Source organism: Periplaneta americana, chromosome 9 (assembly GCF_040183065.1).
Source record: "Periplaneta americana isolate PAMFEO1 chromosome 9, P.americana_PAMFEO1_priV1, whole genome shotgun sequence".
NCBI classification, from domain to species: domain Eukaryota; kingdom Metazoa; phylum Arthropoda; class Insecta; order Blattodea; family Blattidae; genus Periplaneta; species Periplaneta americana.
Genome location: NC_091125.1, coordinates 64,892,418 through 64,904,749, shown reverse-complemented (window position 1 = coordinate 64,904,749; position 12,332 = coordinate 64,892,418). Strand labels below are relative to the sequence as shown.

At 35.6% G+C, this 12,332-nt stretch overlaps 1 protein-coding gene across 2 annotated transcripts in view; it reads left to right on the top strand.

Moving 5' to 3' along the window:
* LOC138706035 (facilitated trehalose transporter Tret1-like) overlaps window positions 1–11,193 on the top strand; it is a 47,399-nt gene extending 36,206 nt beyond the window's left edge. For both annotated transcript variants that reach the window (XM_069834933.1, XM_069834929.1), the window contains one exon: window positions 9,114–11,193. In XM_069834933.1, the coding sequence (XP_069691034.1) occupies window positions 9,314–10,471 (1,158 nt within the window). In that variant the 5' untranslated portion in view covers window positions 9,114–9,313 and the 3' untranslated portion in view covers window positions 10,472–11,193. The remainder of the gene's footprint in view (window positions 1–9,113) is intronic.
* The last annotated feature ends 1,139 nt before the right edge of the window (window positions 11,194–12,332 follow it).

The following is a 12,332-nucleotide window of genomic DNA, read 5'->3' as shown; positions in this document are numbered from 1 at the left end:
TGTGATATTAGTCAACGCCTGTAACGACAAGTCACCTGTAACATTATTTCTTCGCACTGAGCTCTTCACTTTAGGAAAAATCAGTTCAATTGCACTAAGTTCACATACATGTGTCTTGGGTTCGATTCCCGGTCAGGTCTGAGTGGAATTTGTGGTGGACAAAACAGACGTTGCAGGGTTTTGTTTTTAGTACTCCCTTTTCCCTCTTACAATCTACCAACACTCTTCACTCCCCCTCATTTCATCTATCATCTGTAATAGTAAAAATAGATTGGGGAATAGTGCGGGTTTCTGATGTTGATTTAGGTTCTAAAGGCTTGGGGCTCCGGGTTCTGTGTTGGGCTCTTCAGTAGATGATGATGGGACCTTACCTGCAGAGCCCAGGAAGTATGGCCCAACTGTCAGCGTCGGATTCATGAATGTCACAATCATCGCATATAGGGCATACAGTGGGCCTAAACGGCCTAAATGCATTAATCCATTCCTGACCCAGCCCTTATGACATCAATAAATCACTCAAGAGAGAGTAGATTGGCGTAATATAGTATCTTCATATGAAGTAAGAATGGTATCTATTTTATGAAACAACTTAGCTGGTTTTTAAAGATTTTACTTACGCATGGATAAGTTACAGTGTACATTTATTTATCTGCAGCCATGTTATGATGTTCTACTTTAGAGCACACCGTGACGGGACCTTGTTAATTTGCATACTATGATATGGGGCGTTATCCATAATCGCTTAAGCTTGGAAAGGGAGATTTGGTATTAGGTTTTCCTTAACATACTTCTCGAAATTGATATGGTACACATGACCATGGTAATTAAGAGTAGATGTGGGCATACCTGCTTTATACAGGGTGATTCACGAGGATTTACCGCCACTTACGGAGTTTATTTCCGAAGACAGTCTTAGCAAAAAAGTCATATAAACATATATCTTAATCTCAATATTTTCAAAGTTGCACTAATTTGAAGTTGTTTGTAAAATAACTTTTTCTTTAGTTTTATGGGTAAAAAAAATATTACAAATAGAAAATGAACTATTCAAAAGTATCATTTTTTTAATTGGCTGGTGTTCTGAAGCTAAAAATATGTTGTCAGTTGCTTTGTGCAGGTTTTGTCTTTCAATTTTTAACTAAAAATGACATCATTCTTATGCACTTATCACAAAATTAGTTACAAATCATAGGACTTCAGGAACTTGATTATATATTTACAGTTTAATAATTATGCATCTTAATGTACAACCTTGAATAATTTACAAGAGTGGCGTGATTTGTAACAATTGTTGTGATAAATGCGTAAGAAAATGTAATTTTGTAGTTAAAAATCGAAAAAAAATTCTGTACGAAGCTACTATGGAATTCACAACACATTTTTAGCTTCAGAATATTAGTTAATTAAAGAAGTGATACTCCTGAATAGTTAATTCTTTATCTGAAATGTTATTTTACTCTTAAAACTCAAGAATAATGGCATTTTACAATAAATTTAAAATTAATGTAACTCTGAAAATATTGAGATTAGGACAAATGTTAATGTGACATTTTTGCTCAGAATATCTTCGGAAATAAACTCCGTAAGTGACGGTAAATCCTCGTGAATCACCATGTATATCAACTTTATATTTTTTATGAAACCCTTACTACTGCCCAAATGAACGATTACTAATCTGTTTTCTAACATCACGTCCATATGAATGCCGATGTCTCTATCTTCTAGTCGACATTTCCTGAAGGTCAAATCACTGACGATCCAACTTTCGTCCAAGTAAACCAGCTCACGACAAAATTCCTTATAGTGTCGAATTCCTAGTCTACTAAGTATTTTTGTCACCAATTCAGAATACCAAATTTCTCTAGTAACATTTTCCGTTGACTTCGACACACTCGATTTAAATGCCATCTTCTTCATAAAAATTTGGAGAGATGACCTATCTGATGAAAATTGTATTTTCTGTCGAACAATGGGCAACAGTTTCGGCATGGTTGGAACCTTCTTCTCTTGCAGTAGATGTCGTGCATAATCCTGCGAACAACGCATTGATCGAGTTACCTACTTACATTGTCGTTTGACGTGCTCTAGTTTTGAATTTCTTTCCAGGAGTCGACAGAAGTTTATTAGGAAAATCTGCTTCTCCTAATTTATTATATTTATGGAGCCCATATTTATTTTTATTGTTGATTACGATTTATTGCAATATAATGCTGCTCTTCTTGTCTAATTTATCGGAAATGAAAGAGCACTTCTTCCCGGAACTGATAATTTCCCGACTCTCCTAAAGGATCACTTTATTCTTTCTTTTGGTAACATTTTCACATAGCATTATTTCTACATAGAATAATATTTTTATTTAATCAGTCAGTCACTATCACAATAAACACAGAGAAAAATTTAAATACTTGTACATTAATCATAGTATATAGCACACTGGACTCCTGGTTGAGGCAGGCATTTTCTGCACGCATACCATAGTCACCTTTATGCTAACTAACTGTACTCTCAGAGTTGTAGAGCTGCTGGTCAATAGCTCAATACGACCCAGCACTATCACCTTATTAGATCTATTGCATTGACCTCCAATCTAGACGTATTCTCAAACCCACACCGACTGAATACTGTGCACTAAGGTTCTCTGCATACCCAGGTTTCGATTAGGTAAATCCACTCGACCCTATGCCAGCCGGCGTTCGAGGAATGCTATGGAATGATGACGGACTGGAGAGTTGACGGAATTATGAAGATTCCTAAAATATGGAAAACGGGAGAACCCTGAGGAAAACACCGATAGTCGGCCTCAAGTGTCACTATGAATTTTTCATAGAAAAATCTCACGTCTGACTGACTGAAAATCAAGGATTTTGTTTATTTATTTTTTTATTTACTCACTCATTCACTCACTCATTTATTTATTTATCTATTTATTTATTTACAGAGTTAGCAAAAATACAAAGAGGCTTTCTACTGACGATTACTCGAGCTTACCGATCTATATCAACAGACGCATCTCAAGTCATCGCAACTGTTGAATCATTAGTTCTCACTATAGGTATTTAGAAGCAAAACTCAGCTCGGACTCCTCGCGGCGCGCATGCTATAACCCTCTTACTTCCCTGCAATAGGCGTGAGAGCATGCACTAAGCAATTTATTTTTATTTAATATCAAATGTGCGTCATTAAATAATTATATATCTTGATTACACAACTTTTAACAATGTATCACTTAGGAATAAAATATATATATATTTTATTCCTAAGTGATACAGTGTTAAAAGTTGTGTAATCAAGATATATAATTATTTAATGACGCACATTTGATATTAAATAAAAATAATATATATATCTTTCACGTGTTAACTTGAACTAGTCACCTAAGGTATTTTTAAATTTAGTTCAAGTTAACACGTGACAGCCATATTATATTCGTAAATGAAGTAATTGCTACATTTGTCATATTACTTTTTTGTAACTGAATTTCGCCTTTAGCAATTTTGATATCTGCAATTGTATAGGATACGTTAATAATGCATTGAAAGCCACTTCTTTAAACTCTGTTACATTAATAATAATAATAATAATAATAATAATAATAATAATGATAATAATAATAATGAGATAATTTAGATATTTATCTGTGATATATATATATATATATATATATATATATATATATATATATATATATATATATAACCATTAAACATTGGGAAACCTGAAACAGCTATTATTGCTAACAAGAATTGTTAGAAAAATATTTCGTTAGCCTATTCTTAAATTGGTTTGATGTCTGACAGTCCCTGACATTACTCGGTAGGGAATTCCAAAGTCGAGGAACAGTCACAGTGAAAGAAGATGAATATGAGGATGTTCGGTGAGAGGGAATGGATAATATTGAGGAGTGTTGTGATCGTGTGTCTAGGTTATGATGGGTGGATAAATTTTGAAAACGAGACGCAAGACAGACAGGAGTGGAGAAATTCAATATTTGAAAGAGAAGGGAAAGACAGTGGATTTTCCTACGATCTTCTAGACGGAGCCAGGACAACATTTCGAGGGATGGTGTTACGTGATCAGCCCGGCGAATATTGCAGACGAAACGGACGTACATATTATGAACACGTTGTAGTCTCTGCGCCGAAGTAACGCTTAGGTCAATGAGCGGAATATCACAGTAATCGAAGTGGGGCATCACGAGTGTTTGCACTAATATTTTTTTTCATAGAAAATGATAGAAAATTCTTCAATATTACTCTTACATTTTCTTTCTATATTTTACATATATGAATTAGGTAACAGTAGAGACAATATTGTCTTATACCAGCGACCGTGAGCTGGCACTCAATTAGTACATAAATTATTTCCCCTCCGTTACCCCTTCTACCACTCTCTCAAACTCACCCCGCTACGCGCAGTTTACGTAACATCACATAGTTTTAAAGTAATCAGTGATGTACTACGTTACCTAAGGAGTATGGCACAGCCAAAGAGAAAATATTCTTTCCGTAAGGAATGGGAATTGGAATTGGATTATTTTTGTGTTGAACTAAATGCAAAAGCGTTTTGTTTGACATGTTGTATAGGCCTACCATTTCGCTTTATTGCACATTTTAACATCAGACGACACTTCAATACGAAGCATACCAAGAAATATGGAAAAAATATAATTTAAGGTATTATTTATGAAATGTCATTTCTGTAGAATTATTGTAACTCTAATAAAATAAACATGTAATAAATTACGGCATTAACATATCAGTAGGCTTCGAAACTTCGGACCCGACAGAGCAGTTCAGTGGAAAATCCGCATAACGGTACACTGAGTATAGTTGTAAAGCGTACAGTGGGTGGGGGTACTGTAGAATGAATGCCAACAAAAACGCAAAGGAAAACGCTCTGGATTTGAAGGTTCTGACGAATAATTTGGTTTTCATACAAACCTATTTTAAAACTATGTCTGAAACTATTACACGGTTAGAAAAGTCAGAGCAAGAGATGCCGGAAGCCCTCAAATTAATTGAGGAAATGACACAGATAATTAATGAGACACCAAGTACACCGGTTACTGAACGGGTAAAACAAGTGGAAATCAATTTTATGTAAAAATAACGGATATGGAACATTGTGTAATATAAACAGCAAATTAGTGGACAAGAGTCACCCGAGAATAAAAGACTGTCTCTTAGAGACTGCAATGATGTTAGGTTTCTTCGTTTTACTCCTATCACGTCATGCGACGTAGAGCGTAGCTTGTCCCAGTACAAACTGTGTTTGGCAGATAACCGAAAAAGATTTAAGTTTGAGACACTGAAAATGTATCTTGTAGTACATTACAATTCGGTACTGTAACTGCACTTCCTAAAGACGACCAATAGGATAAATGAAGAAATTAAAATTACTACAGGTTTATTTCCACCATTAACACTATATATAATTAAACACAAATGCTTATAAAAGACAGGAGAATAAATGTTTTTCATATTCTTTTGATATTGTCATTATGTAATGAATATTTACTTTTAGAATGTCCATATGTGTGTGTGTTTTCCCATACTACCGTACTCTATTCTAAATAGCAACGTTGTTACCTCAACACATCTCTATCTTTCACTACCTGCAACGAGTCAACAACTCTAGTACATGCACAGTAAACTTATTGTATGGGGTCCCAAGTCTCGAAGCCTGCTTATCAGTTAATATTTAGCTGCGTCAAATGATTGTTTACTAATAAATTTAACGATTAGCGTAATGTAATTCTATACGACTTCGTATCAACATAAGAATCTGTTATCTATTATAGGGGACGAGAGTAAGAAGTTGTTAGAAAGTCTAAAAAAAAAAAAAAAAAAAAACACTGAAAAATTCGCACAAGATAGTGAACAAACCACAGCAGAAGAATTTGTTCGTGCCAGCTACCGCATTTCAAAATATTTTGCGGATAGAATGAAATCATTAGCAATGGGGGAGAATGTTAATGACTGTTCAGCTTTAGCTGCAGAAGATGTTTGCCCTAACATAGTCGAACAATTCAAGTGCATCAGTCTGTCACCTCACACAGATGCGGGCAGAATTGTGGTACTTAGTTCTGATATAGAGGTACAATTAACGAATAAAATATAAACTATTAAGCTCCTTGGCACTAGATGAAAGTACAAATAATAAATATATTGCTCAACTAGCTATATTTAATGTAATTAACTTTTCAGATGATAATGCTATGCCACTGATGCAGACTGTGACTGCACTGAAGTTCACTGACTTAGTGTTGTGTAGACGAACAAAAAGTGGAGTGAGGTTGCCACTGTGTTTCCCTTCAGTATGAGCTTCTGACCCCTGTCTTGTACAATTTATTTTATTGCAATTGCTAAGCTCTTATAGTATTTATATTCCGTCATGTATTTATAATCTTTTTATTACATTTATTAACATTATTTTAGTTCTGTTATATTATTTTTTATTTATTTATTAAAGACATCAGCTCAAAGAATTTGAGTGACCACAAGGGTCCTGAATACAATAAACATGTGCAGTATAATGTAATTTGAAATATTAAAGAAAAAAGAAAGTTAATTGTTTAAGGCAAATAATATAAGTGGATTAATTGAAATAGAGATGATGATGTAATATTTGAAGGGAATCCTTGATAATATTTATAAGAATAGACATTACATAATCAAAAGGAATGTGAAGTTCCTTAAGATAATTCCATGTGAATTTTGTAATCGAACCTCAATTGCCAAACAGCAAACCAATGACGGACCATTGTTTAAGAGGGACGTTGTACTTTTGAGAAATATAGGCAGACAAGGTTCATATATAGACTTCTTCTCAATATCAACTTCGGTGGCCTGATTTAGGTTCCTTTCGAAACGGATAGTAGGGTCAAGAACAAGAGCCCGTTTTAAGCGTCCATTAATAGTAATAATGTCTGCCCGTCTGAAAGAACCATCTGATGATACACAATGTACTTCCTCATGAATCTCCCAATTTAAAGTTTTTAACGATGTCGCCAAAGCATGTCGTACACGATGATGTCTAGCATTGATCAGCAGCTCGCCTTTAGGGCATTGTCCAAGCACGTGTCCAACATCATTACTTTATTGAATATCTTCATATTATCCTCGAGCACAATATGAAATACTTTATTACATTTTACACACCTTCCTATTTTTTTTACCAAGTAAAAATATTATCACTATACTATTTTCCTTTACTGTATTGTGTCTGTTCACCTATCAGGATATTGTTTGCTATATTGCTTATTCATGAACTGCTAAGCATTTTATCTTGGTTTTTCTCGTAAAGTAAAATTCCATTTTGCAAGCAACGTTAATTATTTCAAGGAATATTCTCAAGCTCTCTAAAAAAATACTTAAATGGTCCGATTTATTCTGCGAGATCCTATGCTTTTTATTTTAATAAAGCCTATGAATTTATTCATATTCATATTATAAATTCTGTCATTTCAAAGTTTATGATCTATTCCACCTCTTACACTTCAGCGTCAAGAACTTGGCCATTTTATCTGATTCGTCCTCGTACTTGAGACAGTTGCGAAACAACACTAAATTAACTCAAATAGGAAGACACTCTGATCACGTGACTAGCGTGGCCCAAGTCTACGACTAATGGCAGGAGGAAAAAATAAGACAAAAGTCATAAAGAACAGCTAGGGGAGGAAGATTACCTGCTATATTATATCTAGAAATGAAGCCGAGTTCCGTTTGAATTTTAGTCAGAAAGATTACGATGAATACTATTATAAATATTTCATAAAATCATGAAAACGATCAAGAATCCATTTAAAAACAGATGTTTCTTTTTCAGATTTATATGGGTCTCGAGCAAAGGACATGGAGTGGCTCCTCATATTGGTCACATCTGTCATGAGTAGAGCCCGGATGTTTGGCAAAATGCCTTTTTTATTGGGTGGAAGTGAATCTTTATTTTCATAGATATAAATGTGATTTGGGGTAAATAAAAGTGATAGGGCCAATTTTTATTTTGCCTTTTTTAAGGTGTTTCTTACTAATTAAATAATAAATGAATTTTTTTTATCATTTTAAAGCAATATTTCTTGTTTATTTGAATTTTTCTAATAAATTGTAATGTAATGTGTATGAAATTTAAATGTATGAAGCAATAACTCACTTTACTAACAATAGTGAATAAAAGTAATTTATTTTTATGCTTAATCTGCTAATAATCGTGCTTTAATATTATTGGTGTAATATGAATAACGGTCGACAATCCAAAGATACAAATATAATATTGTAATGTCTTCACGGTACCAACAATCAGCTTTATAATTTTAAATATTAATCTCGTTCTCATAGTAGTTATCACGTAGCATTTTTCAATTGTTTGCTTTCATATTTTCAAGTCTTACTATAAGAATTTTGTGCTACACGTGTTTATTATTGTAGGAGAAAGAAATTTGAGTGAGGAACAGTCAGCTATTGTCAGGTGACAGAAGGTATAAGATCGGTTAGCTAGAATGCCTAAATTCAGTAAACCATTGAGAAGTAAACTTCATGCTCACGTTAGTGACTTTGGTGCCCATGTGTTTTCAACCGATGGAACAGTTTTGTTATGTAAGGTTTGTGGAAAGACTATTAACCACGAAAAAGAAAAGTATTTTATAAGTCAACATATCCAAACTATGAAGTAAATATGTGAGTTATGTTGATATAATTTAAATTTATTACTAAAATATATAATATCTTTTTTCAAACTTTATTGTGCACTTTTTTTTACCTTTCCATTGACATTTTTGCCTGCCTATTTTAACTGATATAAATGCGTAAACAACCGGGCTCTAGTCATGAGTATTCTCATTGCATGAATCAAGCATGTTATAAACTGTAGTGTTTCATTTATTGCCAAAACTATGTATGTTTCAGTTACAGCCAACGACGTTTAAAGTGAAAGTATGACTTCTGATTTCTTATAAATTAAGTCATCGTGCTCCTTACACTCAATATAATAAGAATTAATATTTTATCGTTAACGGAGCTTCAAGCTTTACTATGATGTGTGCTTGTGCCAACTGACGTTGGTAATCGATCGTCCTACTCTCACAAAATTAATTAGATCTTCACTCCTTGTTGCAGCTAATGTGGTGGCAATCGGTTATGGTGTGGTGCAGGGCTGGGCGTCACCGTCGTTGCCTCTGCTGCGTTCCGTGGACACTGCTGTGGATGCTCAACCCGTGACCGTGGAACAAGAGTCCTGGCTGGGATCTCTGGTGTTCCTAGCAGCCCTGGTGGCATCTCCGGTATACAGTCACATCAACCATAGTCTAGGACGCAAGATGGCGGGCTATTTGAGTGCCGTGCCTATGATCGTAGGCTGGCTTCTCGTCACCTTCGCCACCTCCGTCACACACCTCCTCATCGCGCGCTTCATCATGGGAATTAGTCTCTCCGGCATCAATGTCTTCATCACGATGTACGTGGGAGAGATAGCGGAGGACAACATCCGGGGGGCGTTGGGAAACCTCCGTGGACTCTTCTGCGACATCGGCATTATCATCGTGTATCTTGTGGCACCCTATCTGACCATTCACAACACAGGTGCAGCCAGCCTCGCAATTCCAGTTCTGTTTCTTTTCTGCTACTTTTGGCTGCCTGAGTCTCCCATGTTCTTGATGGGAAAAGGAGACAGTGAGAAAGCACTGGACGCGTTTATGTGGCTCAGAGGTGGCGATGCCAAACTTGCGCAGGATGAATTGTCGAAACTCAACTACATGATGACATCGAAGTCAAATGTTCAGGAAATGGGCATCAAGGACTTGCTCTCTGTACGTGGTACGAGGAAGGCGCTTACGATCGCATTGGTGTTAGCCACTGTGCAACAGTTCTCCGGAATGAACGTCGTATTCAGCTACTGTGAGACCATATTCGAGATGACTGGCAACAGTCTCTCTCCTTATGTATCATCAATTGTATTCAGCCTCGTGAACCTGCTCGGCTCGCTATGTTCCTGTATACTGGCTGATATAGCAGGCAGAAGACTCATTCTCATTACTACGCAAGTACTTCAAGGCATCTCCCTCGGCTCTCTAGGTGTGTACTTGTTCCTCAGACACCTGAATTTCGATGTGACTGTTGTGGGGGTGTTACCGCTGGTATGCGTCTCTGTGTACTGTTTCTGCGTAGTGGCGGGCCCCGCCAACATGTTCTACGTGGTTCTCTCGGAAACGCTGAGACCAGAGGCTCGTGGGATAGCCATGAGCATCACTAGCAGCTTTCTCTGGTTACTGGCCTTCCTCTCAACCAAGTTCTACTCTACTCTGGTCGATCTTCTAGAACCTCATGGCTGCTTCTGGCTCTTCACCGCTGTCTCATTTGCTGGTGCAATTTTCACATTTTTCCAAATTCCGGAAACGAAGAACAGAAGTCTTGAGTCCATCCTAAGAGAACTGAACGGAGATCCACCTGAAGATTGCAAGTCAGAAGCGTCTTCATAACGTGGCACTTACGTAAATACGCTACAGATTCACGACTTCGACAATAACCATGCAACAGTAAAAGTAAAGTAAAAAACTGTTAAATTTTGATACTAATAAAATCAAATCAATTTATAAATTATTTTCAAAATCAAAGATGCTCATGCAAGCTTTCTAAAAATGAGTTAAAAATTTGAATTAAATGAAGAGAAAGTGAGGTTTTTTTGGTGGCATAAATGTTATAAATTTCGTGAAGTAACATTTTCTACAGAGTTCCATTAATTTGAGGAATTGTTAACTTGCTTTTAGATACTTGTAAATTGCTACTGAGAAACATTAGTCGTCAGAAGAATACAAGCCAATTAACTGTATCTTCAGAATTAATAATTATTTGATGGAGGTAAACTTCGAGAAAATATATCGATCAATCTATAGTCATCAATTAAAAAGTGAGAATGAATATTATTATTCTTCCTGGTTCCAAAATTTGTTGATGTAAAGTAGACATATTGATTCCAAATGAGTGATGTTTACTTATGCTTAACATTAGACAATCATTACTGGTAAAATATTTATTGTAATATGAAATCAATTTTGTGAACAGGTTTCCTTTCTTTGTAATGCATATAGGTACGACTCATATATGTGAAAAGTAACATAAAACACCTTAGCATGCCCCTCTCATATTAAATATCTAAATTATACTGATGTAATATGTTGAATAAAACCAACGCTTTATAAGATCGAAAGCAGAATGATTATATATTTCGATCCAAAAAAGTTTTACACTCTTGTTTCATTGGTCATGCAGCTCCTTTTTAGCTTTCCACATATACTTCGTTCATTGTTTCTCTTTTATCGTAGTAGCATATTATATCCTTCAGAAAATTCCTATTTTAGTAATTTGCTATAGGGGAGAGTCGGGTAGTATCGGACAGTGCATTTCTTTCATCTACCACCACATGGTAGTACCTGAATGACATGGTTACACGTTTCTCTATGCGACATCACAGAAACGTAACCATGTCAATCAGGTACTATCATCGTGTGGTAGATGAAAGAAACTCACTGTCCGATATTACCCGATGTCCGATACTACCCGACTCTCCCCTATGTTATTTTAAAAATGCTATTTTTATAACTTCAAGAACAATTTTCTCCGAATCGATATGTACAAAATAATTCGATACACTGAATGTGCAAAACAAAGTAACATTCCTTTATTACATTTTATCATTGCTCTCTTATTCGTTTTCTTTTAATTTCAATAGCCCTTGTTACCTATTTTCTACTTTAAATATAATGAGTTCTTGCATCATATCACCTACATCATGTTTCCTCCATTTCCCCATCTCGTCTTAGTTTGTTGGTCGAATATAATTTTATTTTGGTCCTCCTGCAAAAACAAGTTTGGTCCTTGTCGGCTTCCTTAGTGATGTTAGTGATGTATTTCCAAATTTTAATTTCACTAAATTTAGTCGTGTAGTACTGCGTGTTCAGTTCAAAGTGTGTCATGGCTCGCTGTATGTCGTCATGTGGCTAGCCGATGAGCCTAGAGAATTCAATCTTCCTACACTTCCGCAGAGAAGTATTACCTAAATGCGAGAGAAATTGCCTAGCAAGTACGGCGTTCATTCTGAAGATTACTTACCGATACGTACGGTAACGCCAGTATTGGCAAGAATGTGAACTGTTTGGAAACACGTACTGAAGTGAGTTTTTTTTCTTACTGTCGGGATATGGGGAGAGGGTTAAGACGATTACTTATGTATTTGTTGACATTAACTTGGACGGTCAACATGAACACGGAGCATTTTGATTTGTGTTGTGGAATGTTGCCGTACTCAACCGATGATAACAAATACCCTGCGTACTACTTGCA